General features: G+C 44.9%; 1 protein-coding gene across 3 annotated transcripts; it reads right to left on the bottom strand.

The window, feature by feature from the left end:
- Positions 1-1,580: 1,580 nt before the first annotated feature.
- Positions 1,581-26,695, bottom strand: LOC119974686 (E3 ubiquitin-protein ligase TRIM50-like). Of its 3 annotated transcripts, none has more exons than XM_038813801.1 (6): positions 25,859-26,694; positions 19,083-19,178; positions 13,210-13,440; positions 11,492-11,514; positions 5,855-5,979; positions 1,581-2,433 (listed from the first exon to the last, which is right to left on the bottom strand). In XM_038813801.1, exons 1-6 carry the CDS (start codon positions 26,261-26,263, stop codon positions 1,889-1,891), a joined length of 1,425 nt encoding a protein of 474 aa, XP_038669729.1. In that variant the 5' UTR covers positions 26,264-26,694; the 3' UTR covers positions 1,581-1,888. The 3 variants fall into 3 exon arrangements, with proteins under 3 accessions (XP_038669729.1, XP_038669730.1, XP_038669731.1); XM_038813802.1 differs by having other exon boundaries at positions 13,210-13,407; positions 25,859-26,693; XM_038813803.1 differs by lacking the exon at positions 13,210-13,440 and having other exon boundaries at positions 25,859-26,695.
- Between the last annotated feature and the right edge of the window lie 736 nt (positions 26,696-27,431).

The following is a 27,431-nucleotide window of genomic DNA, read 5'->3' on the forward strand; positions in this document are numbered from 1 at the left end:
CCACTCACCTTTATAAGGCAGTAGAGCAGCCGTTTAGGAACCTTTGATGCTCTTTTAATTCATTGCAGTTTTTAGTACAAATTCTATTCGCCTCATACAGCAGGTTGGAAGGATATGGTTTAACAATAGTGAAAGCCAGCATGCAAATAAATACTTAATCTATTCCCCAGCCATTATATCATTCAAATATCTATATGGATGGGATGACAGAGGCAGTGACAGCATCAATATGGAACTGTGTAAGCAACATAAAACAGAGACTAGCAGTGAACTGTTGTCCTTCAGACTGGGTGGAAATATACAGTGGTGGAACCCACCACTTGTCCTTTTTGATATATATTAATAATCTGGTCTTGGACACACAGGGCACAATCTCAAAGATAACAGGAACTCGGAAATGTAGTAAACAATGAAAAGGAGAGTCGCAAACATCAGGAGGGCACAGACGGGCAAAATGGGGAAACACATGGCAGATGAAATTCAGCAGAGATGTGCGACATGATGCAATTTGATACAAAGAATAAGGAGAGGCAATAAAATCAATTTTTCCAATTTAAAGAGGGTGCAGGAACAGACACAGCGCAATTTATGTACATAAATCTTTCACAATGAAAAGACCACTGATGGGGATGTAAAAAAATCGCATGGGGCAGTTTTTCAGTGTCAGGTTAAGAATGTGACACGCAGGTGGATTTAAGGTCACGTCCCCTTGTGCGCCTGATATGTGCCATGACCTGATTTTTAAACGCACCAGACTCAAGCTTGGCAGTCCAATACGTGGCACACTCCAGGAGACAACTTTTTGAAAATTCAATTCAATTCTGGGTAGGCCTCTTCATAAGTTTCTAAGAAGTTGATAAATCAAATGGAGGTAGGATGAGAAGAAATTGTTTTATGCATCAGGTTATTATAGTCTGAAATGCGCCGTCTGAAAGGACTGTGGATCAGACTCAATGGTAACAGGGACTGGATATATCCTTGAAGAGGAGAAATCAGTCGGGCTATTGGGGAAAGAGGAAATAGGGACTAATTGGATAATCCTTTCAAACAACTGCCACAGGTAAAATGGGCTAAATGCGCTCCTTCTGTGCTGTAAAATTTTATATGATTATAGGATTCAATGTATAATATATAACAAATATCTTGCATCCAACACATGTCTGACACATTCCTGATAGATTCCAAATCTCACCCAATAGACACCATGTACCGGACATCATTGTGTTACAAATGGAAACAATCTTGAACAAAAATGAGATAGAAAGCCAAACCATTCATGATTGGTTCTTTCGACCTGGAGCCAGAAATTTACCAATAGCTAATTGCCTTCCCTTTGACCGTAGCATTTTCCAGGCATTTGACAACTTATGCAAAACTATCGCCCCAAACAGTTCAGTAGCCAGAAAGGGGTAGACCCCACTAAACAGGGATCCATATTACAGCTAAACATTACAACAGTGTTTCAGATCACACAGGAGATCTGCTATTAATTTGAAAAGAAGGATCTCTTGAACTACATGTTGCATTTCCTTGGGCAAACCACTTTACAAAATCAGATGGCAGTAATTATGACACCAAAATAGTTGTGATATTTTATTTGATTTGATTTATTATTGTCACATGTATTAGTATACAGTGAACAGTATATACAGTATTGCACGCTATACAGACAACGCAAACCGTACATAGGGAAGGAATGAGAGACTGCAAAATGCAGAGTTCAAAAGAGTTAGAATGAAGTTTTAGAAGCATAAAGCGAGAGTAAAAGATAGAATCAGAGGGTATGCTGGGCACTGCTTGCAGGATGTCGCCTCGCTCCGGCACCATTTTGGACCATCATGAAGTTACAGGCTACGCATTAGGCTTCTTGCTGAGTGCTTGGAGATGGTTATACACGGCAAAGTGTGATAGGTGCTAAGTCAGTTCTGTCAACACAGCAAAGGTCAAAAATTGGATAAATCTTCCCTTGAAAGTCTGCATCAAAAGTGTAGATCAAGCTGAGCTCATCGGGATTATCCACATTGTAGAACGACAGTCGCCTTCCCTCATAATCCAGGAACACGCCAATCTTCCGTGGCCTCACAAAGAGTGTAAGCTGGATTCTAGGATTCTTGTACGCCTCGTAAATCTTTCCTTCCTTCACTCCAATCATCCAGACTCCATTCTCCGGGGTCTTGTTCAGCTTTCCTTTGCGGCAGGTAGTGCCTTTGACGACACCGAGACGCCACTTCATTTTGTCACTGACAATCACTTGCCAATAGTGCTTGCCGGAGGAAAAGCCTTTGTTGGCGAGGATGCAGGTGTTGCAGTCAAATCGCTCCTGTATTATTGACAAGCGCTTGAGGTACGTTCCACATTCTACCCTGGTGCTACTGTTGGTTATGATCAGAAGTGGGTGTGCGCTGCTGGGATCCAATTTTAATTCCTCGGGTTCTGAAAGAAATCAGACAAACAATTCCATAGAGTAATCAATCTACATTGAGAAAACTTCCAGCTTGAACTACAGAAGATAAATATTAAATTCTAGACCTCGATTTTATGGATTTACACTTCACCTCTAGTTATGCAAATTGGGATATCGTGCATCAAAGTCCATCCTTAGAGGAGGGGGGGGGGGTTGCTAATATGGGGTGCATGTTGCAATAGTGTTTTATTTTTAAATTAATTTTTGGAATACAGCTGACAACTCCAACATTTATTACCCATCCCTAATTGCACTAAGACGGTGGTGATGGGTCTTTCTCTTCGATTGCCGCAGAAATTAGGACTGCAAATGGCATGTTGGCCTTCACTGCCAGGGGACTGGAGTACAAGAATAATGTAACCACACCCGGAATGTTATGAGTAGTTTTCTTCTCCATATTTAAGGTCGGGTACTCTTGCTTTGGAGGTGGTACAGTAAAGGTACACTGGATTGGTTCTTGGGATGGGCGTGTTGTCCAATTACAAGAAGCTGAATTAATTGGCTGATACTTTCTGGAGTTAAGAAGAATGAGAGGTGAACTTGTTGAAACATACAAGACTCTGAAGGGGCTTTGATAGGGTAGACAATGAGAGGCTGTTTCTTCTGACTGGGGAATCTTGAAGAGAGAGGCACAGTATCAGGATAAGGGGTCGATCATTTAGGACTGAGATGAGGAGAAATATCTTCACTAAGAGGATTGTGAATCTTCGGAATTCTCTATCCCAGAGAGTTATAGCAGTTTCACCTTGAGGATATTTAAGGCTTAAATAGATGGACTTTTTGTTTCTCAGGAAATCAAGGGATAGGGACAGGTGAAAAGTGGAACTGAGGCACATGATCAGTTTGATCATATTGAATTGTGGAGCAGGTATGAGGGATCCTACTATCTAGTCCTGCTTCAATTTCTTATGTTCTTAATAATCCATGTAGTGAAGGTGCACCTGCAGTGCTGTTCGGTAGAGCAGTCCAGATGACCCAAACACTAGTGACTGGATTGCAATGCATTTCCAAATCGGGTTGGTGCATGACGTGAAGGGAAACATGGACACGATGGTGTTCCCAAGCAGTTGTTGCCCTTGGCCTTCTAAGTGGTGAAAGCCACAAGTTTTGGGATGTGCCATGGAGTGAACCATGGCACATTGCTGCAGTGCATCCATAAACAGTACTCACTGAAGCCACAGTATGCTGGTGGTGAAGAGAATGGATGGGGGATCAATCTGACTGCTTTGTCCTGGTTGATGTTGAGATTCATGGAAGAGCAGTAAGGAGTAACAGTAAACATCATGTCAAACTGTCACTCCAAGGGCAGCACAGTTGTGCAGTAGTTAGCATTGCTGTCTCACGGCACCGAGGTCCCAGGTTCGATCCCGGCCCTGGGTTACTGTCCGTGTGGAGTTTGCACATTCTCCCCGTGTTTGCTTGGGTTACATCCCCACAACCCAAAGATGTGTAAGGTAGGTGGATTTACCACGCTGAATTGTCCCTTAATTGGAAAAAATGAATTGGGTACTATAAATTTATTTTTTTAAATGTCAAGTCGTCACTCCTTTAGCATTCCACTGGGATTTCCTGACACTTCCTAACATACAGACCTGCAGTTGGGCTGGAACTTGCTACCTTATTTCTTTTTTTTTTAAATTTAGATTACCCAATTATTTTTTCCAATTAAGGGGCAATTTAGCGTGGCCAATCCACCTACTCTGCACATTTTTGGGTTGTGGGGGCGAAACCCACGCAGACACGGGGAGAATGTGCAAACTCCACACAGACAGTGACCCAGAGCCGGGATCGAACCTGGGACCTCAGCGCCGTGAGGCGGTTGTGCTAACCACTAGGCCGCCATGCTGCCCCTACCTTATTTCTTTTGAAGAAGGTCCAGTCAACATGGGCCGGTGCCTGGAATTCCCTCATTCAAACAGCCTGGAGGAGGAAAACATAGGCACTCATCTAACCTCCAATGCCTACTTGGCATCCAGAGAGGAAAGTGTACCAGGATTTCACTCCAAGTCCTGGAGTAGAATATAGCACAGATTCACTTAACTAAAGTCTGTTTCTGCCGACTCAAGTTTGTAATGAGTTTGGAATGGAACATCCCAGTTCTAAGTAAGTGAAAGACAACAGCATAAAGATTTTCTAAATTCAGAACCAATTTGGTAGTTTCAATTACCTGTATACCACAGTCCTGTGGGATTGCAACATATCAGGGCCACATCCCATAAAGTATTACCTTTGTGGTGGCGCATTGTCTTTTACTGCACACGCCCATGTAGATACAGATCATTCATGTGTTATTTTTCTATCATTTGCTTGGGACCAGCACTGGCATTTATTTTTTCCTAAGACATTGGTAAGTTTTACATAGAAACATACATAGAAAATAGAAAGAGGAGGCTGTTTGGCCTTCGAGCCTGCTCCGCCATTCATTATGATCATGGATGATCATCAAGTTCAATACCCTGATCGCGTCGTCTCCCCATATCCCTTTTGCCCCAAAAGCTATCTAATTCCTTCTTGAAATTACACGTTTGTGCCTGAACTACTTTCTGTGGTAGTGAATTCTACAGATTCACCACTCTCTGGTGAAGAAACTTCTCCTCACCTCAGTCCTAAAAGGTTTACCCCTTATCCTGAAACTATGACCCCTAGTTCTGGACATCCGCACCATCGGGAACATTCTTTTGAATGGATGCTAACTGATACTGTTAGAATTTTGTAAGTTTCTATGAGACCCCCTCTCACTCTTCTCTTCTCCAATGAATATAATCCTAACCTACTTAGTCTATCCTTATATGACAGTCCCACCATCCCGGGAATCAGCGAGGTAAACCTTTGCTGCACTCCTTGGACCATTGCAGTCTTGTTGCTGGTGGTGTTTCATGAGCTATAAAATAGGCTGTTAACTGCTCTTACCCATTTTACGCTATTGTAGAAAGTTGGGGAGAGATGTGACTTAGATATTATATAGTGACTACAGCCACAGTGACAATAACCAAAACAGGTTATTTAACACTAGACCAGTGTTTGCGGGTCTCGTCACACTTTGGGCGGGATATTTCTGCTGCGTCCGCCCGACGACCGGAAATTCCTGCCCGAGGTCAACGGACCTTTACATGGTCCTTGTCCCATCGGTGGCGAACATGCGGCGGGTACGACCGAAAAATCCAGCCCTCTATTTTATAGAACCTTATCAACGTCTCCTCCTACACCTTCTGGAGGTAACGTTGGCCATAGACGAACAAAAATATATTTTCTGATAAATAAATAAATCTGTAAGTTCCACCCTTAATGAAGCACCTAGTAATGATCTCTTTACTCACACTTAACTGGTCACATGATGTTTTACCTAACTATTCTCTTACCTGTTAACATGATCCCACCATTCAAACTCACCTGGTAAAATCCTCTTCTGCAGTTTTTTCCAGACTGTCAGTTTGATGTCATCATGTCTGAAGCCAGGCTGGAAGGAGATGGTGCTGAAGTTTTTGTCTGACTGTGGCTGTGGCACCTGTTCGCAGCTAAGAGAATCATAAACAGATTAAACACTCAGGGCTACATGACAGAATTAGTTTGTGAAGCTTCATGCCTTTCTGAACAGACAGCAAGTTGGTTCATTGATTTACTGTCAGTGAAAAAGTTTAAAGGCTCAATTAGAGGGAAGGATATTCTGTAATCTTAAATGTTAACAGGTAATCTGCATGTCTCTCAGCCCTTTCTTTTTGGATTCATAGAATTATAGTATGGTAACAGGGACAGCACAGAAGGAGGACATTTGGCCTGTCGAGTCAATGCTGGCCCTGCGTAAGAGCTACTCAACTAGTCTCAGTCCCCTGCCTTTTCCCCAGAGCCTTGCAAAGGTTTTGCTCGTCAGAGAAAGCTATGATTGAATCTACCTCCACCCCTATCAACATCCTGGGCCATATCATTGACCAGAAACTGAACTGGACGAGCAATATAAATACTGTGGCTACAAGAGCAGGTCAGAGGCTGGGAATTCTGCAGTGAGTAACTCACCTCCTGACTCCCCACAGCCTAGCCATCACCTACAAGGCACAAGTCAGGTGTGTGATGGAATACTCCCCACTTGCCTGGATGAGTTGCAGCTCCAACACACTCAAGAAGCTCAACACCATCCAGGACAAAGCAGCCCATTTGACTGGTACCTAATCCACCACCTTAAAGATGTACTCCCTCCACCACTAACGCACAGTGGCAGCAGCGTGTACCATCTGCAAAGGGCACTGCAGCAACTCATCAAGGCTCAGATGACCAGAGGATGCTTTCCCCTTTGAGGGGGAGAGCTGACTGGGGGTGATTTAACCCGAGGATCATCACAACCTTGCCAGGGATTGAGAAGGGGGTGCCTTCTTGAATAACCTCAGCCGGTACAAGAATTGAACCCGCGCTGCTGGCTTCACTTTCCATCACGAACCAGCTGCCAAGCCAAGTGAGCTAAACCGGTTCCAAATAGCAAAGTCACTGTGCTAAAAATAGTAACCACCTTTAACTATGTAACTACTATAATCATTCATTGGCTGATGCAGTGAGTTTATTTGTATGAAAAACATTTGCTCTTGGCTTAGTTGGAGTGCATGAGTAGCACCTATTGTGCATTGGGTAATGACTTATGTAAACACTGAGGCTGTGATAAGAATCCTCTGCAGTTTTACACAACAGAACCAGCCTGATACAAAGGAACTCATCTAATCAATGGGAATTCAGACGCACACACACACACTGTTCTAAAGCAAATAAATTCTCCCAATTTCCAGATTTGATGCCCTCCCCTATCTAGCGGTCATCTCTCTTAAAATTAGCACTTGATCATATTTAATCATTGCTCATACCAATGTTCATTTACACACATGAAGTACTTATTTCAATCTTAGTAATTAAAGAAAAGTATGCATAGGACATTATGTTGAAAAACATGGGGTATTTTTAATGTAGCCTGCCAAAACAGACACAATCCAAACATCTTCTCTGCTGTTTGTGTCTATTTCCCACTATGAGTTAAAATTAACCAGTTGTCTGACTATTCCCAACTCCCAAGTTTCTATTGTTATAGGGGATTATTCTGTTAGAATTCGTAGAGAATCCATAGAATCCCGACAGTGGAGAAGGAGGCCATTCAGCCCATCGAGTCTGCATTAACCCTCTGAGAGAGCACCTTACCTAGGCTGCCCCCCCCCTGCCAGCCCTATCTCCATAACCACAACCAAGCAACATATCTTTGGACTGTGGGAGGAAACCAGAGCACCCGGAGGAAACCCATGCAGATGCAGGGAGAACATGCAGACTCAACACAGTCAGTCACCCAAGGCCGGAACTCGGGTCCCTGGAGCTGTGAGGCAGCAGCGCTAACCACTGTGCCACCGTGCTGTTTCAGGTTTTAAAATTATTAATCTAAAATCAAACTGATAAAGAACATACGAACATAAGAATTAGGAGCAGGAGTAGGCCATCTGGCCCCTCGGGCCTGCTCCATCATTCAATGAGATCATGGCTGATCTTTTGTGGACTCAGCTCTACTTTCCGGCCCGAATACCATAACCCTTCATCCCTTTATTCTTCAAAAAACTATCTATCTTTACCTTAAAAACATTTAATGAAAGAGCCTCAACTGCTTCACTGGGCAAGGAATTCCATAAATTCACAACCCTTAGGGTGAAGATGTTCCTCCTAAACTCAGTCCTAAATCTACTTCCCCTTATTTTGAGGCTATGCCCTCTAGTTCTGCTTTCACCCACCAGTGGAAACAACCTGCCCACATCTATCCTATCTATTCCCTTCATAATTTTATATGTTTCTATAAGATGCCCCCTCATCCTTCTAAATTCCAACGAGTACAGTCCCAGTCTATTCAACCTCTCCTCATAATCCAACCCTTTCAGCTCTGGGACTAACCTCGTGAATCTCCTCTGCACACCCTCCAGCGCCAGTACGTCCTTTCTCAGGTAAGGAGACCAAAACTGAACACAATACTCCAGGTGTGGCCGCACTAACACCTTATACAATTGCAACATAACCTCCCTAGTCTTAAACTCCATCCCTCTAGCAATGAAGGACAAAATTCCATTTGCCTTCTTAATCACCTGTTGCACCTGTAAACCAACTTTTTGCGACTCATGCACTAGCACACCCAGATCTCTTTGCACAGCAGCATGTTTTAATATTTTGCCATTTAAATAATAATCCCTTTTGCTGTTAATCCTACCAAAATAGATAACCTCACATTTGTCAACATTGTATTCCATCTGCCAGACCCTAGCCCATTCACTTAACCTATCCAAATCCCTCTGCAGACTTCCAGTATCCTCTGCACTTTTTGCTTTACCACTCATCTTAGTGTCGTCTGCAAACTTGGACACATTGCCCTTGGTCCCCAACTGAAATCATCTATGTAAACTGTGAACAATTGTGGGCCCAACACTGATCCCTGAGGGACACCACTAACTACTGATTGCCAACCAGAGAAACACCCATTAATCCCCACTTTTTGCTTTCTATTAATTAACCAATCCTCTATCCATGCTACTACTTTACCCTTAATGCCATGCATCTTTATCTTATACAGCAACCTTTTGTGTGGCACCTTGTCAAAGTCTTTCTGGAAATCCAGATATACCACATCCATTGGCTCCCCGTTATCTACCACACTGGTAATGTCCTCAAAAAATTCCACTAAATTAGTTAGGCACGACCCTGCCCTTTATGAACCCATGCTGCGTCTTCCCAATTGGACAATTTCGATGCAGATGCCTTGTTATTTCTTCCTTGATGATAGATTCCGGCATCTTCCCTACTACCGAAGTTAAGCTCACTGGCCTATAATTACCTGCTTTCAGCCTACCTCCTTTTTTAAACAGTGGTGTCACGTTTGCTAATTTCCAATCCGCCGGGACCACCCCAGAGTCGAGTGAAATTTGGTAAATTATCACTAATGCATTTGCAATTTCCCTAGTCATCTCTTTTAGCACTCTGGGATGCATTCCATCAGGGCCAGGAGACTTGTCTACCTTTAGCCCCATTAGCTTGCCCATCATTACCTCCTTAATGATAACAATCATCTCAAGGTCCTCACCTGTCATAGCCTTATTTCTATCAGTCACTGGTATGTTATTTGTGTCTTCCACTGTGAAGACCGACCCAAAAAACCTGTTCAGTTCCTCAGCCATTTCCTCATCTCCCATTATTAAGTCTCCCTTCTCATCCTCTAAAGGATGTGTACAATAAAGAGTCATCAAAACCACTACTAATGGGGGTGGCAGGGTGGCGTACTGATTGGCACTACTGCCCCACAGATCCAGATTCGATCCCGGCCCCGTGTCACTGTCCGTGAGGAATTTGCACATTCTCCCCGTGTCTGCGTTGGTCTCACCCCCACAATCCAAAGATGTGCAGGATAGGTGGATTGGCCATGCTAAATTGCCCCTTAATTGGACAAAATAAAATCATTTTAATGAAAGACTGAAAATAAGATTAGACTTATTTTACCTGATAAAGTCTGATCAGTGAATCTGGAACCCATGTGGAATACTCTGAAGGAACATGGGGTGTAGGATGCTGACTTGCTTAAACAGGCTAGAGGGAGTAAATGGACTATTCCTTCAGTGATGAGGATTTTACTAACATTGAATCAGTAACCCAGTAATTCACATCTTGCACAAACCCACAGATGTATTACTGGTTCTGAGACCTGTTCCAGCAGTCACCTGCTAGTCTGGTCAGTGAAAGGCAGATAATACTATGACGGGCACTCTGGGTAACAAGGTACACCAAGCCAGCCTGCAATGTGTTAATGTCGGTGGGGGCACAAGTACCTTCACACAAGCAGCGCTCGAGGTTCATTAGTCCTCTGAAAGATGCTTAAATTGGTGATGGAGGGGTTGTTGACCAGAAGGGGCCTGAAGTACTGAGACACCTGAACAGCATGTCCACTCACTCAGCCAGAATGAGCATTGAGAGGGAGGCACCAAATAAAAATAATGATTACGACATCACCAGCCCACCCTCCACCCTCTCCGCCCCTACAACCATAACCTTCAGAGTCGTCTTCTTCTTTCACCTCCCCCACTGCTGCCACCAAAACCAGCTTTCTTTTTCCCTCCCATTCACCGGTAGGTGAAATTGCCGATGCTTCACCAGCACTTCACCAGCAGCTGGTGCCCAGAATTCCAGCCTCAGATCTCTCTCCCACCAAAGAGGAACAGAGTACGATGATCTTAGACTATGTAGGTGGCCAGCACAGAGGGCACAAAAGCCTTTACACAAGTAGTGTGCTTGTTTGAAAAGAGCACCAGTATCACAGCATTGTGTATATTTAGGGTGAGCGGGGGATCTTAATTGTTAGTGTCTGAGTGTCATCAGGCTGTTTGACTGTGGAAGTCATCACAGCCTAGCCCTATCCTGTTCTCCACAAGTAGCCACACTCTTTCCCAGGGAAGAATAACACCTTTGTTAATTTTATTTGTTGCCTCCCAGCTCAGGGGTAACAAAGCCAACTTTGAGCTTAGTTATCTATGAGCAGCCTGGGTTAGGAATCATAGAATCCCTACCACTCAGAAGGAGGCTATTTGGCCCATCAAGTCTGCACTGACCCTCCGAAAGAGCACTCTACCGAAGCCCACTCCCCCGCCCTATCCCGGTAACCTGCGCATTGATTATGGCCAATCCACCTAACCTGCACATCTTTGGACTGTTGGAGGAAACCGGAGCACCTGAAGGAAACCCACGCAGAAACAGGGAGAAGATGCAAACTCCACATAGACAGTCACCCAATAGAATAGAACTTGGATCCCCGGCGCTGTGAGACGCCAGTGCTAACCACTGTGCCACCGTGCTGCGCCTGGTCTGCTGGTCTGTATAATTGCCACCATTTGATCCGCCCAAACTTCAAGAGGTTTGACAGCTTTCAGGTAAAGAAAACAAGAGTCTAGGATTAGGCAGAATTAATACATTCAAGAATCCCTTTAACTTCATTCCCCCAGCATCCAATAATGTAAGAGAGAGATCACAGATTACTCTTACCTTGAAACAATTGAACTGTACTTCTGCAAAATGTATAGAAAATATAATTAAAACATTTGGAAGAGATAGATACAAAGGAAAGATCAGATATTAACTCTTATTTATCTATTCATCTTACATTTTGTATCACATCTGCACATTTCAAGACCACACACCCTTCAAATCCTAGAAACCAGTTAGTGACCTGCCATTAATCACTGCTAATACCAAATCCAAGATACTGATCCAGTAGAGATGTCAGGCTCAATTTTGTCAGGTGCATCAAAACGTTGGCCATAATTCTGTCTGGGGAACACTAGACAGGAGTGGGCAGCCAATTAAGATGCCATTTCCAGGCGCCCCACCCAGGAAGGTGAGGTTTCCCACTGCAATTAATTGCATTGGTTTCATCACCATGATTTTCCCTCATACCCCCATGCCAATTGGAAAGCAGAAAGACTCATTACCCAATTTGATGATGACTGCCAGCCATAGAGGTGACGCTCTGGAGTAGAGGGAGCCTGAAGTCTCATAGACAGGGATGGTACTCACTGCACCTCACTGCAATTCCTGGAGACTCTGGGCCAATCCTGGAGAGTTAACAACCCTACGGCCCACAGTGATGTCAGACTGGCTGCCAGAAAATGAAAGAGGTAACGCTCTAGAGAAGAGGGAGCCTGAAGTCTCATAGGCAGGGATGGTACTCACTGCTCCTCAAGACCTGCTCATATTTGATTCATTTTAAAAAAAAATTTAGAGTACCCAATTATTTCTTTCACAATTAAGGGACAATTTAGCGTGGCCAATCTACCGAACCTGCACATCTTTGGGTTGTGTGGGCGAAACCCACGCAAACACGGGGAGAATGTGCAAACTCCACACGGACAGTGACCCAGGGCCAGGATTCGAACCCGGGTCACAGCGCCGAAGGCAGCAATGCTAACCACTGTGCCACCTCATATTTGATTCATTAGTGCTGTGTTAAATATTATAATTTCATCAGTGGGGGCAGCACGGTGGCACAGTGGTTAGCATTGTTGCCTACGGCACTGAGGACCCGGGTTCGAATCCCGGCCCTGGGTCACTGTCCGTGTGGAGTTTGCACATTCTCCCCGTGTCTGCGTGGGTTTCGCCCCCACATTCCAAAAGATGTGCAGGATAGGTGGATTGGTCACGCTAAATTGCCCCTTAATTGGAAAAAATAATTGGGTACTCTAAATTTACAAAAAAAAATAAAAAAATAAATAAATAAAATAATTTCATCAGTGAACCTGGTTTGTAGCTGCTTGATTTGTGATCACCATTTCCCTATGCAGGCTTTCATTTTACTTATGTTCTTATCTGCTTTCGAGATATTTTCCATCCTCGTGTCCTATTGCTCAACAGTAAGAAAACAGGACCGATCCCATCAAACCAAGATCAGGCAATAGGAGATATGCTTCTGTTAAGTAAGTTTGGTCTGGATAGTGTGTTTTTCTCTAAATGTCGAATTTTAAATAATCTAAGCAAGAAGGGGTAGAATATCAATCGGGGAGCATCTGAATGACATTTGAGGATTGGTTTGGGATCTGTTCTAGTTGGTTGCCCGACATTACATCACTATGTCCTCTGTACCCAATATCTTCCCATATTTATTTTCTATTTGTTCCCTTATAGACATTTATCTGTTTCCACAGCTCAATTAACTTGTGTGTTATGTGTCACTTGAGCATGGATTGAGGGAATTCAGTTGTACTTACTCTTATAAATTCCAAGTGATTTTCGTTGCTCAGTTTTTTCAATGAATCTTCAACCTCGGTAAACTGCTTTAGAGTTTTGGACACTTCTTCCAGTTGTTCATCAATTGACTCAACAGCAGTGGTACATTTTAACTGTATGGTCTGGATGATGTTCGCCTCTTCTTCATCTACAAAACTTCTGAGTTCCTGGAACTCTTTCTGAATCACCAATTTAAAGACATCAGATTCATTCTGGTGAAATACAGACAACATAAAAGGTAGGATTCTTTTTTGGGAAAACTGAATAAATACTAGAATCCAGAGGGTTAGTGGGGAGCATGTGGAGCAGTCGGGTTCGCATTGAGGACAAATATATCTGGTGCTTAGGAGGAGGTCATGACATGACAAGGTGTAGCAGTGGTGGGTAATCCAGCCCATCAAACCTGTTCCATCAGTTTTTTGTCTTTGTCGGATCTTTCCATTTAAAAGTGTTCAAATTATAAATGCCTTAATAAAATATTTTCTAAAAATAAAAACCTGCTCTGCCATTCAATAAAATCATGGTTGATCTTCCACCTCAGTTACACCTTCCTGACCTGTCAACCTAAAAGAAACAAGTGCATAGTCAATGGGCGGATTTCCCATGCCCTCGCAGACAGGATCAGTGGCAAGTCCGCGGGGGGGGGGGGGGGGGGGGGGGTGGTTTCTTCCGATGCTGTTAACCATGGCGGATCGGGAATCCTGCTGGAGGCTGGTGTAAAATTGATTTGCTTCCTGCTAATGGGATGCAGATGAAGGCCTCCCACGCCCAATTCTCTACGATGCCAGTGGGAAAATACACCTGTCCAGAGCACATCTGGACCAATGTGATGTTCAACAGTCAGGACTTACCTGACGAAGGCCCGTGGGCTGCCTCCGGAGTTTGGGACGGAGGCCACCAGTGACCCTGGAAGACCATAGTAGTGGGTGTGGGGGGCGGGGGGGGGGGGGGGGGGGGCATCTACCTGGTGAATCTTCCAGCTTCCAACTTCAGTGTAATCGAGGAAGTCCATCTTTCTTCAGGAGGTCCATCTTCTTTCCTAAAGGGGTCCATCTCCTTTCTTCAGGAGGACCATCTTATTTCTTCAGGAAGACCATCTTTTTCTTCAGGAAGACTACCTTCTTTCTTCGGGAAGATCTTCTTTCTTCAGGAGGACCATCTTATTGCTTTAAGGAGTCCATCTTATGTCTTCAGCGGGGCCATCTTTCTTCAGGATGTCCATCTTCTTTCTTAAAGGGACTATATTCTTGCTTCAGGGGACCATCGTTTTGCTTCAGGGCACCATCTTCTTTCCTCAGGTGGACTGCTTCCTTAAAGGAGTCCATTTTCATTCTTCAGGAGGACCATCTTCGTGCTTCAGGGAACCACCTTCTTTCCTCAGATGGACTATCTTCTTTCTTAAAGGGATACATCTTTTTTCAGGAGGACCATCTTCTTTAGGAAGTCCATTTTCTTTCCTCTGGAGATGCCTCTTTTTTCTTCATGGAGTCCACCTCCTTTCTTCATGGAGTCCACCTCCTTTCTTCATGGCGTCCACCTTCTTTCTTCATGGAGTCCACCTCCTTTCTTCATGGAGTCCACCTCCTTTCTTCATGGAGTCCACCTCCTTTATTCATAGAGTCCACCTCCTTTCTCATGGAGTCCACCTCCTTTCTTCATGGAGTCCACCTCCTTTCTTCAGGAGATTCATCTTCATTCTTCAGGTGGTTCTTCTTCAGGCGGTTGACCTTCATTCTTCAGGCGGTTGACCTTCATTCTTCAGGCGGATCATCTTCATTCTTCAGGCAGTTCATTTTCATTCTTCAGGCAGTTCATTTTCATTCTTCAGGCAGTTCATTTTCATTCTTCAGGGAGTCTACTTTCTTTCGAGAGGGGTCCATCTCCTTTCTTCAGGAGAACAAGCTACTTTGTCCAATGCTGAGTCAGCCTTTTACATTTGGCACCTGAATATAACGGCAAACAAGGTCAAGCCCGGGTCCCACGGAAGACCGTGCAAGACCCGTGGATGGATCATTAATTATGCCGGTGACGAAAGATATGGCGTGGTTTTCCATTGGCTTCTGCAGCACGAAACACCTCCCATCCCCACCCCCATCACAGCCATGGGACTTAGTCCCACATGGGAGAATTCTGCCTGTTGTGTGAGAATTAAAGAACTCTAGAGAAGTCACATTAAATTGGAAACAGGTGAACATGGTGTGACAGAAGAGACCCAGAAAAGTACAAACATAATAGCATCACATTGTTCTGAATAAAATAAATACGCTAATTGTCAGGAGTGGAAATTAAGATTGTTTAAAAATCATTGAGTAAATCCTAGCTAACAGAAGGGGTAATGATTTGCCTAACTAACCTATTTTACTTTCTTGATGAGTAAGTGACATCCTAAGTCGATTGTAGAAAACTCTATGATGTGTGACGTGAATGCTCTATGAGAGGTGTTGACAGGTGAAGTTGAAAAATACTGAGTTGTATGAGTGTTCTTGGGGCCTAACCTGTGCAATCACTTTGAAGCAGTAATCAACAAATCAGATAGAATGCATAATGGGCTAATTCTATAAAAGTTTAACAGGACTAGACAGGGTAGGTGCAATAAGGATGTTACCGATGGTGGGGATGTCCAGAACCAGGGGCCACAGTCTGAGGATATGGGGTAGATCATTTAGAACAGAGAAGCAGAAAAATTTCTTTACCCAGGGAGTGGTCGGCTTGTGAAATTTGTTACCACAGGAAGTAGTTGAAGCCAAAACATTATGGGGGCGATTCTCCAAGCCCCGCACCGGGCCGGAGAATCGCCGCAACCTTGCCACGACGCCGGCGCGCGATTCTCCGAGGTGCGGAGAATCGGCGCCATTTGTGCCGGCGCGTTTGGCACGGTGCTGGCCGCTGGAATCGGCGGGGCCGCCGATTCTCTGGCCCGGATGGACCGAGCGGCCACGCCGATACAACAGAGTCCCGCCGGCGCCATTCACCTCTGGTCGCTGCCGGCAGGAAGTCTGCGCGAACAGTCGGGGGTGACCTGTGGGGGGGTGCTCCTTCACCGGGGGGGGGGCCCTCCGATGGGGTCTCGCCCGCGATCGGGGCCCACCGATTGGCGGGCCGGCCTCTCCGTCCCCGGGCCTACTTTCTGGCACGGCCGGCCCCTGAACACCCCTGTGAAATTTGTTACCACAGGAAGTAGTTGAAGCCAAAACATTATGGGGGCGATTCTCCAAGTCAGCGCCGCAAAAGGAGGCTGGAGCCGCATGAACCGCTCCAGCGCTGTGCTGGCCCCCTGTGGGTGCCAGAATCGGTCGTACCTGGGCCCGTTCGCGCCATCGTGAAACGCGACAGCGTTCACGATGGCGCGAACACTTGGGCTCCATTTGGCGAATCACCCCCTAAATGTTTTTATAAAGCAGTTAGATATAGCACCTGGTGCGAAGGGGATCAAGGATTATGGGGGAGGGAAGGGGGGAAAAGGTCACTGGATTGGATGATCAGCCATGATCACAATGAATGCAGAGCGGGCTCAAAGGGTCACATGGCCTCCAGCTGTTCCTATGTAAATCCAGAGAGGGCAGATTAGTGGAAATCATGATGAATGGGTGCTCGAAGCAGACCACATCTAACCAGCAAGCCACCGAGGAGATATTCAATCACTGAAAAAGATGCAGAGACATAAAGCTGATCCATAGGGTGGAATTTAATGACTTCCCCCGAGATGGGTTTGGTGATGGGGTGGGCATTTAATCACAGGAGAGGGTGGCGGATAGGGCACTGCCACCTCCCCGCCTCAATTAAGTCTTGGGCCGGAAGGCTGATGGGGCCTTCATACCCAGCTGCTCTATTCACCCAGCGACAGCTGGGGGAACTTGCCATGCAGAGGTGAGCCACTTGTTCAAAGGCATGCAGTGCCTGATTGAAGGAGCCTGTATTGGAAAGTGGGGGAGGGGGGGGGGGCCTCCACCTCTTCTCCTGCAACTCCTGCCATCACTCACCTACGGAGTGGGTCCCTCGGCATTCATGGACCTCAGGTAAGCGCCTTACTTTGCAGCAGCTACTGCCTCCATGGCGATGCTGCGTAAGCAATGCACAACTGCCAACCTTGGATTGTCCAGCAGCTCTCTTGGGTGCGGGAATTACGCCCTGGGGTTCTTGATCCCAGGGAAGGCCTGTTACTGCCCAGTTTGTCTTATTGGCACTTAATTCATTGGACCTTCCCCAAAAGAAGTGAAGTAGGGCTCTCACCAGCTGCCCAGCTGCAAGGCAAGACTCCCACTGCCTCTAGTGTCGGGCACATAAAATTGACCATAATATCAAAAAATTCAGGAACAATAAAGCTTTAAAATGAAAACTGTAGGTTGCCCTCTGAAAGGAATGCTTTGTATCTGGTATATGCCTGGGGTGTGTGGAGGGTGAAATGAACTAAAACAATTCACAAGTGTTGTCGAGAGAAATAGACTTGGGAGTCCTGGTACACCAGTCACTAAAAGCAAGTGTGCAGGTACAGCAAGTAGTTAAGAGGGCAAATGGTATGTTGGCCTTCATTGCAAGAGGACCTGAGTACAGGAGCAAGGATGTCTTGTTGCAGCTGTACACGCCTTCAGCGAGACCAGATCTGGAATATTGTGTGCAGTTTTGGTCTCCTTATCTGAGAAAGAGTATGCTGACCATGGAGGGAGTGCAGTGAAAGTTAAATTGATGTGGTCTTTTGGAATTTGACACTCTTGCATTTTCCTGATAAGTGCAAGATGCAAAAACATGTCTCTCTTTTCAGCAATATTTAATCTATTACATGTTAATCGGAGCACAGAAAATTTATCTAACCTGTTCCGGAAATGAACATTTTGTGAGTGCCCGTTCCTTATAACTCCATCAGGGGTTTCATTCTGCCTGTGAAATGTGAGACGTTTTGAAGCTCTCAGCACATAACAACCACTAAGAGTTGCTCTTAGGACCAATGTGTTTAAAATGCAAATGAGGTATTAAAAACAATCATGATTCTATTCAATTTGCATGTCGGAATCTCACATAACATGATTGCCAAAATTGGTTAATAACATAATATTTCTAGTGAAAATAACTCCGAGTAATGGTGTAATAGTTGAAAGCTTTTAATACTTTATCGATTCCAAATTCCCAACTTCAATTGTGATATGTCTTAGTCTTTTAAATACATTTTTTTTTTAAATAAAAATTTTTAGATTACCCAATTATTTTTTCCAATTAAGGGGCAATTTAGCGTGGCCAATCCACCTACCTTGCACATTTTTGGGTTGTGGGGGCGAAACCCATGCAGACACGGGGAGAATGTGCAAACTCCACACGGACAGTGACCCAGAGCCGGGATCGAACCTGGGACCTCAGCGCTGTGAGGCAGTTATGCTAACCACTGTGCCACCGTGCTGCCCTTAAATAAATTTAGCCTGAAAAATACAGTCTTGAATGTGACATTTTCTGTCCTTTGTTGAGAATATGAGCATGTGCTGGACAACCAATGCAATGTCCGAATAAACTGACAAAGGGTTCTTCTTAATCTTGTGGCACACATCTCCCATTCACAGAATGCGCAATGGTGTGATTTTTCTGATTTTAAACGGTTTGGGTTTAGTTGCAGAAAGTCTTAAATCTAACACTTGTGTAGACTACAATGTCAGCTGCTCCCATCGGGGAATTCTTGAAGCACATATTTCCGAACATGCTGACTGAGGTAGCAATCGAGTCTGTCCTTAAAACGGATTATACAAATCCTTTATGGACTATTTATCCATTCACATTAAATTTTATATCAAAGAGGAAGAGTGTAAAGATGATCTTTTCAAAAAAGCATGAACTGAACTTTGTAAACAACCTCCAGTACTACTGGACTCACAATGATACGGCTCTTGTTGTGAATGAGCTTGTTCATTTGCCTCTCCGTGTTGTTCTTTTGCATCTGAGCTCCGGTTATGTGCAGAGCGAGTTGTTCCTGGAAAGAAATGCAATAGCAATTAGGCTGCACCTAATATTTCTTCACAGGATCTTTGTCCTGCCCAACACAAAGATTTAGACTGCAGTATTTTTCCCTGCGACAAGCTTCCTTCGTCACGTTCACCCGTGAGATAGCGGCAATACTTTTTTTTATACGTTTATGGGACGTGCCAGCATTTATTGCCAACCTTAATTGCCCTTGAGGGGGCAGTTAAAAGTCAACCACGTTGCTGTGGGTCTGGAGTCACATGTAGGCCAGACCAGGTAAGGATGTCAGATTTCCTTCCCGAAAGGATATTGGTGAACCAGGTGGGTTTTTACGACAATCAACAATGGTTTCATGGTCATCATTTGACTTTTCATTCCAGATCTTTTTTATTGAATTCAGATTTCACCATCTGCAGTGGCGGGATTTGAATCTGGGTCCCCAGAGCATTACTCTGGGTCTCTGGATTACTAATCCAGTGACCACGATGCCACCGCCTCCCCAGATTCTTCCATTTGTTGATTGTTGAGATTCTTAAGTACTGTAAGGGCAAATAGGTGGGATTACAATGCATGCTCAGGTTGCATTCAAAGCCACTTCAAGATCCACAGAACTGCAACTCGTAGCTACAAGTATATGGTCTTATGCAAAATGTCAACATTACATGGTGTGATGTATAGCTCAAGAGGAAATTAAGGCATGTCCTCTGTCCGAAGCAAAATAAATATGATTCTGGCCCACAACCAGATTGTCCTATGGTCCAATAGTTTACCTCACCCTATTTTACCCAGCACACAACCATTAGATGATGCAAAACTAATGATGTTAAAAACTGCCTTTTTAAACAAGTTTCACAAGTAAAGACAGGGCAAATAATCAACAACAGAACAGGAAAGGGGCCCAAAGAATAATGGCCATTTAATAGGTGCATGCCATTCAACTAGCAATTTTAAAATGGGTTAATGTCTTTACAAAAAGTACAGATAGATGAGTATTGTACAAACATGTTAAGCATCGTTCCCCCCCTTACATCAACAGGAATAATTTGTAGAGTGATGCAAAGACAAAATACTTAATTGTTGACGCAGATACTTCATTAAAAAGTAGATTCCAATGAACCAAATCATTTATTAGCTATTTCCATGCTAAATTGTCCTTAATTGGAAAAAAAATAATTGTGTATGCTAAATTTATAAAAAAAGATATAGGGCAGTGATTGACCGGGTTGGATTTGTACTCCTTTTTGTGTACAGGACATACCTGCGCATTTTTCCACATTGCCGGGTAGATGCCAGTGTTGAAGCTGTACTGGAACAACTTACATTTTTTTTTAAAAAGAGTATCCAATTATTTTTTTATCCAATTAAGGGGCAATTTAGCGTGGCCAATCCACCTACCCTGCACACCTTTGGGTTGTGGGGGTGAAACCCACCCAGATACGGGAAGAATGTGCAAACTCCACACGGACAGTGACCCAGGGCCAGGATTTAAACCCGGGTCCTCAGCGCAGTGAGGCAGCAGTGTTAACCACTGCGCCGCATGCCACCCCCGTACTGGAACATCTTGGCAAGGTCTGGAGCACAAGTCTTCAGTACAATTGCCAGAATATTGTCAAGGCCCATAGCCTTTGCAGTATCCAGCGCCTTCAGCAATTTCTTGATATCACGTGGAGTGAATCGAATTGGCTGAAGACTGACATCTGTGATGCTGGTGACCTCTGGAGGAGATCAAGATGGATCATGCACTCGGCACTTCTGGCTGAAGATTATTGTAAATGCTTCAAACTTATCCTTTGCACTAATGTGCTGGACTCCTCCAACACTGAGGATGGGGACCTTTGTGGAGCTTCCACCTCCAGTGAGTTTTTAATTGTCCGTCACCATTTACAATTGGATGTGGCAAGATTGTAGAACTTAGATCTGATCCATTGGTTGTGGGATCACTTAGCTCTGTCTATCACTTTTATGCTGATGATAAGCAAGTAGTCCTGTGTTGTGGCTTCACCAGTTTGACTGACACTTCATTTCTCTATGTGCCGTGTACTGCCCATGGCATGCCCTTCCCACACTCTTCATTGAACCAGGGTTGATCCCCTAGCTTGGTGGTAATGGTAAAGTGAGGATATGTCGGATCATATGGTTATAGATTGTGGCTGAGTACAATTCTGCTGCTGCTGATGGCCCACACCGTCTCATGGATGCCCACTCTTGAGTTGATAGATCTGTTCTTAATCTATCATGATAATAGTGCCACACAACACTATGGAGGGTGTCCTCAATGTGAAGACAGAACTTCGTCTCTACAAGGACTGTGCAGTGATCACTCATACCGATACTATCATGGATAGATGCATCTACGGCAGGTAGGTTGGTGAGGATGAGGTTGAGTATGTTTTTCCATCTTGTTAGTTCCCTCACCACTTGCCGCAAACCAAGTCTAATAGCTATTCCTTTAGGGCTTGGCAGCTTGGTCAGTAGTTGTGCTACCAATCCACTCTTATTGATGGACTTTGAAGTCCTCCACCCCGAGTACATTCTGTGCCCTTGCCATCCTCAGTGCTTCTTTCAAGTGGTGTTCAACATGGAGTACTGATTCACCAGCTGATGGTGGACGGTACATGGTAATCAGCAGGAGGTTTCCTTGCCCATGTTTGACCTGAAGCCATGAGACTTAATGAGGTCTGGAGTTGATGTTGAGGACTCCCAAGCAACTCCCTCCCGACTGTATACCACTGCGTCACCACCTCTGCTGGGTCTGTCCTGCCAGTGGGATTGGACATAGCCAGGGACAGTTAAGGATGTCTGGGACATTGTCTGTCAGGTATGATTCTGTTAATATGAATATGTAAGGCTTGACTAGTCTGTGAAACAGCTCTCCCAATTTTGGTACAAGCCCCCAGACGTTAGGAAGGAGGACTTAGCAGGGTCAACAGGGCTGGATTTGGCATTGTTGTTTCCAGTGCCCAGTTTGATGCTGGGTGGTCCAAACTGTTTCTTTCCTTTTTATTGACTTTGTTGGGATTTTGATACAACTAAGTCACTTGCTAGGTCATTTCAGAGAGCATTTGAGAGTCAACCACACTGCTGTGGATCAGGACTCACATGTAGGTCAGACCAGGTGTGGATGGCAGATTTCCTTCCCCAAAAGACATTAGTGAACCAGCTGGGTTTTTACAACAATCGACAATAGTTTTATGGTCATCATTAGACTTCTAATTCCAGATATTTAATGGATTCAATTTTCACCATCTGCCGTGGTGGGTTCCCAGAGTATTACCCTGGGTCTCTGGATCAACAACCCAGGACGATACAACACCACTGCCCCCCCCCCCCCCACCCCCCCATACCTGTGTCTGTAACATGGGTGGAATTCTCCCACGCCGCCTGAGGTTGGTTTGTTGGCGAGCGGAAGCAGGCGAATCTAGCAGGAACTAAAAAGTCGGAAACCCGCTGGCTTAAAACATGTTGCAATTCTCCCAATGGTGGGTCTTCCTGCTGGCATGAATCCCATTTGCATCTCATGAATGCTCATTAAAGCAATTGGGGAGGTGAAGAGGAAGTGGGAAGACAAGTTTTGGGGGGGGGGGAAGAGTTGGAAGTCAGGCTATGGGAGAAGGCCCTGAGGAGAGTCAATGCATTCTCGTCATGTGCCAGGCTTAGCCTGATCCAGTTCAAAGTGGTCCACAGGGCTCATATGACTGTGGCCCAGATGAGTAGATTTTTTGAGGCGGTGGAAGACAGGTGTGGGAGGTGCGGGGGAAGTCCGGCGAATCATGCACATATGTTTTGAGCCTGTCCGAAGCTGAGGGGATTTTGGCAGGGATTCTCAGAAGTCATGTCAGAGCTCCTGGAAGGGAGGGTGTCTCCGAGTCCAGAGGTGGCAATATTTGCAGTGTCAGAAGATCTGGGAGCCGGGGGCGGGAGAAAGGCTGTCGTTTTGGCCTTTGCCTCCCTGGAGGCCCGGATTTTGCTGGGATGGAGGGACTCGGAGCCTCCAAAAGTCGGGGGTGTGGGTCAGTGACGTGGCAGGGTTTCTCAGGCTAGAGAAGATTAAGTTCGCCGTAAGAGATTAATTACAGGGGTTCGCTCGGAGGTGGCAGCCGTTCATCGACTTCTTTAAGGAAAACTGACCGTCAGCAGAAGGGGGGGGGGGGGGGGGGGGTGGCATGGAAGTGGAGAATGAGGGAAGGGAATCTAATATATGGGTACCTAGGAGTTAGGGCGGGGGGGAAGTTGGGTATGTTATTTTGGGGTTTCTGCGTGTGTTGGACCATTCTGGTATTTAGAATGTTAAAATGTCAAACTTATAAATGCCTCAATAAAATGTTTCCTAAAAAATAAATGAATGCTCATTAAAACAACTGGCCACTGGAATCCTGTCAGGCCTTCCAAACTTGTGTCACGCCAGCTGGGAATTACGTTGGACTAGAACCTGATTGATAAAGGCTGGTGTGCATAAGGCAGTCCTCAGTTCACAAGAGATTTTAAGAGGGGGAGGGTGAAACATATAAAACCTACCTGACATAGTGCTGTGCTGCTCCTGATGCTTAGTTCACCATTCTGCCGGGGCAGACCAGTTCCTGCCCTCCATCTCCGTGCTGAGCTGGTCCTCATGGACAGCACCGTGCTGCTGGACCCAAGGACACTCCTGTGTCACTGACTGGGATCAGTACTGTGCCAGCGGTTGGTCAGTGCAGGGGTTCTCCTTCCTCTTGGTTCTACACACCAGTGTCTACCTGGACAGCACTGTGCTGCAGAACTCATGCAGCCACTGCAACCAAGGTTCAAGTTCAGCCGGGGCGGAGTGTGAGGTGAGGCCGGGGGTGGGCTGGTGAGGACAAGAGGGGCAATGTGGAAGGAGGGCTGTGCAAGGAGGTGGGGGAAGGCTCATAATGGCAGGTAGAAGGGTAAGGAGGTGAATGAAGGAGACAAACAACAGAGCACAGAGGGAGGACTGTAGGAAGAAAACTGGACACAAGGCTGAATGAAACATGCACTGGAGTCGAAGGGATAGTATTACTGTAAGGGGATGAATGCAGACTCCAGAAGGCTCACCGCTGTACATTTAAGTGCGTTGGCGGCACTTAATATGGTGGGCCTTCCTTAAAAAAGATGACAGGGGCTCTCACTGGCTGTCTGATGCCAGCACCTCCATCAAATACCACCCTATGACTCCAATTCATAGAGTCCAGTTTCCAAATGCTGTTCGAACACTCTTTTCAACTCATCCTGCCACCTTCTAAGGTTTGTGTACTCTCTTCTCGTACCACATTGAAAGTTAGCTGTATCAAATTGCTCATACAAATATTTATCCCAGAATGGGCCATGGTTGTGTTTCACGCATCCGATGTTAGTGCTAGTTCACCTTATTTTCATTGCCCATGTCTACACCGTAACTTTGTAGAATTTGGCTGTTTCTGTAAATACAGGCTGCACTTTAACAAGAAAAATGTTCTCGAACTCAGATATCACTGTGACCACTGTGGAACTCCATTTTAAAGCAATTTCCTTCTGACCGCATCATTGTTCTCCCCTCTTGCCCAGTTGCTTCCATCCCACATTTGCAAACATCCCCTTTCTTCCCTATGGGTTGCGAACTCTGATTAAATATATATTCCTGGAGGTTTCATCACATGACTTGCATCCACGTTCCATCCATTAGTCAGCCAACACGCCCATCCTTGAAACACATTGCCTTTGTACACCAAAAAGGCACATTATCCAGTGGATGAAGCTTGACCGTCAGCTAACAAATTTAACCATTTTCAATATTTTAGTGGCTGGTAGAGAAAGTTTTAAAGAAAATAAGAAGAAAAAGCATTTTATTTTAAATGTCCCGATGGGTCTTCTCCAGGGTTGTGCACAGCAGTGTCCTGCTGATTAATCTTCAATTCTTAGAGACTCCAGGCCAATCCTGGAGGGTTGGCAACCCTATCTTCCCTTGTCCAACTCTGAAGTATTTGGCGTATGCGAAGACTCAACTTGGCCTCTATCAGAATATCAGAGTCAACCGAGTGATCAACATGATCTTGGGTTCTCCTCCTTCATTGATCATTACCTTCATTGTCTCCATATATTCTCTTTGGTCTGTGGTCCCACTGTCCCTTCCTTCCCGCCGCCTGTGATTCAGACCGAATCTATTGTTTCCCCCAATGCCGTCGTTTATGGCTCCTCTTGATTAACTTATCCCCCACTGTGAACTTAAATATATATATATATATATATCCTGGACTTTGATTCTTAAACTTAAGTAATATATAGTTTTAAAACTAAATTTAAAGTACGCAATTCATTTTGTTTCCAATTAAGGGGCAATTTAGCGTGGCCAATTCACCTAGCCTGCACACATATGGGTTGTGTGGGTGAGCCCCACGCAGACCTGTGGAGAATGTTAAAACTCCACATGGACAGTGACCCGGGTCCTCGGCACTGTAATGCAGCAGTGCTCACCACTGCGCCACCGTGTCACCCTGCCTTGATTCTTAAACTAACAACTATCTGTTTCAGCCATGCCATACGCCTGACTTTTGTGAGAAAATCGCAACAGATTTTGCATTTCACTTTTGCAACTTCAATCACTTCAGCGAGTCAGAAACCTATACTCACAGAAATGGCAACAATAGCACCTTTGAGAAGTCTGAAATCTGTGAGAGTTAATACGTAGAAAGTGAATACACGGATTATGATCATTACCTTCATTCTCTCATACACACTGGAGAGCGGGGTTATTTTATGCTGCTTGTGTTGTCCGATGATTCCACAGAGCCCGCAGATTATCTGTTGGTCCGTCTCGCAGTACAGGCTCAGCGGGTTGTGGTGGTCCCGGCAGTTTTCCTGGTCGCCGCTAGAACCACTCATTACTGTCAGGGTGTCAATGACACGGGCCAGTGAGACATTGGGGGAAGAGCTGCTGCTGTCCACCGCCTTCCGACACACAGGGCAATTGAAATAGCCGGCCAGGTTTTCAGAAAGAGGGAGGATGCAGGTCTTGCAGTAGCTGTGACCACACGGCAGCATCGAGGGCTGCTTGAAGACCTCCAGACAAATGGGGCACAAGAGATGATCCTCCAGGCATTGAAAATTCTGCTTCGCTGCCATGTTTTGAATTTCAAATGCAATCGCTCCTCTCCTTGTGTTGACCAGACTTAAGCTCTTATCTTTGTTTCAAGGGCGGAGGGAGGTACCGCTGAGCACGATAATCACATGATCTTGTTTCTATTAAATCTGAGCGATGGTTTTAGATATATTGTAGATTCCATCAGAATTAGGACAGTATTTGTTATTTCACTGTGTGCCTTTGAAACATCAAACTCTCTTTAGTTTTATTATTTTCCCCCTCCTCTTCCTTCTATTCTAAACTTTCTCTCTGAATTTACAGTTGTGGCTGCTCTCTGGTACCTTATGGTTTTAAACGTAATGGCGGCACGAGACATTTTCTTGGGTTGAGCACTGCTCACGGATATGGCTGAGGTATGCCTACAGACTATATAGCACCGTTACCACCTTTGTTGCGTTCTATCCCGGCCCCGGGTCACTGTCCATGTGGAGTTTGCACATTCTCTCTGTGTCTGCGTGGGTCTCAACCTCATAAATCCAAAGATGTGCAAGCAGGTAGATTGGCCACACTAAATGGCCCCTTCATTGGAAAGAAAAGAATTGGGTGCTCTAAATTTAGAAAAGAAAACGTTGTATTGCTACCTCATGATAATACACCTCATTCTGTGGCAAGCCCCACTCCAGAGATTTCACTACACTAACCGAGACTGGGTCTTTGGTGCATTATTGAGGGAGTGCTGCACTGTTGAAGATGCTGTTGGTTGTCTTGAATGACACAGTAAATGAAGGGCCAGTCTGCCCTTACAGGAGGATTTAATAGATGCCATAGTATCATTTGAAGAAAAGCAGGGAAGCTCTCCCAGTACCTTTGCCAGCATTCCCTCAACCAATACCTATCCCTGAATAAACACTGAAAACAGATAGTTATTTTTTTCATTGTGCTTTATGGGATCTTGCTGTAAATAAACCGTTTAATGTATTTCTTACATTACAACAATGACTATCCTTCCAAAGTACTTATCTGACTACACATGCAAAGCATGTTGGGATGGTTTACAACAGTTACATACATGCAAGTTGTTATGTTGGCACGTCTACATTTCATGATGGAATGTTATAAATCACTCAGCATTAATATATATTCAAACACAATATAATACTTCTTTAGACAGCTTAGCAAGAGTTAACATGGGCCCTTTTTCAAAAAAAG

Source organism: Scyliorhinus canicula, chromosome 12 (assembly GCF_902713615.1).
Source record: "Scyliorhinus canicula chromosome 12, sScyCan1.1, whole genome shotgun sequence".
In the NCBI taxonomy this organism is placed as follows: domain Eukaryota; kingdom Metazoa; phylum Chordata; class Chondrichthyes; order Carcharhiniformes; family Scyliorhinidae; genus Scyliorhinus; species Scyliorhinus canicula.

What these genes read in the sequence shown, in the direction of transcription:
- LOC119974686 (XM_038813801.1), bottom strand. Translation starts at nt 26,263, where the DNA reads ATGGCAGCGAAGCAGAATTTTCAATGCCTGGAGGATCATCTCTTGTGC. An exon ending in ACAACAAGAGCCGTATCATT is followed by an intron (nt 13,441 to 19,082) that starts GTGAGTCCAGTA and finishes GTATTTCACCAG; the next exon opens with AATGAATCTGATGTCTTTAA. An exon ending in ATCACTTGGAATTTATAAGA is followed by an intron (nt 11,515 to 13,209) that starts GTAAGTACAACT and finishes TACATTTTGCAG; the next exon opens with AAGTACAGTTCAATTGTTTC.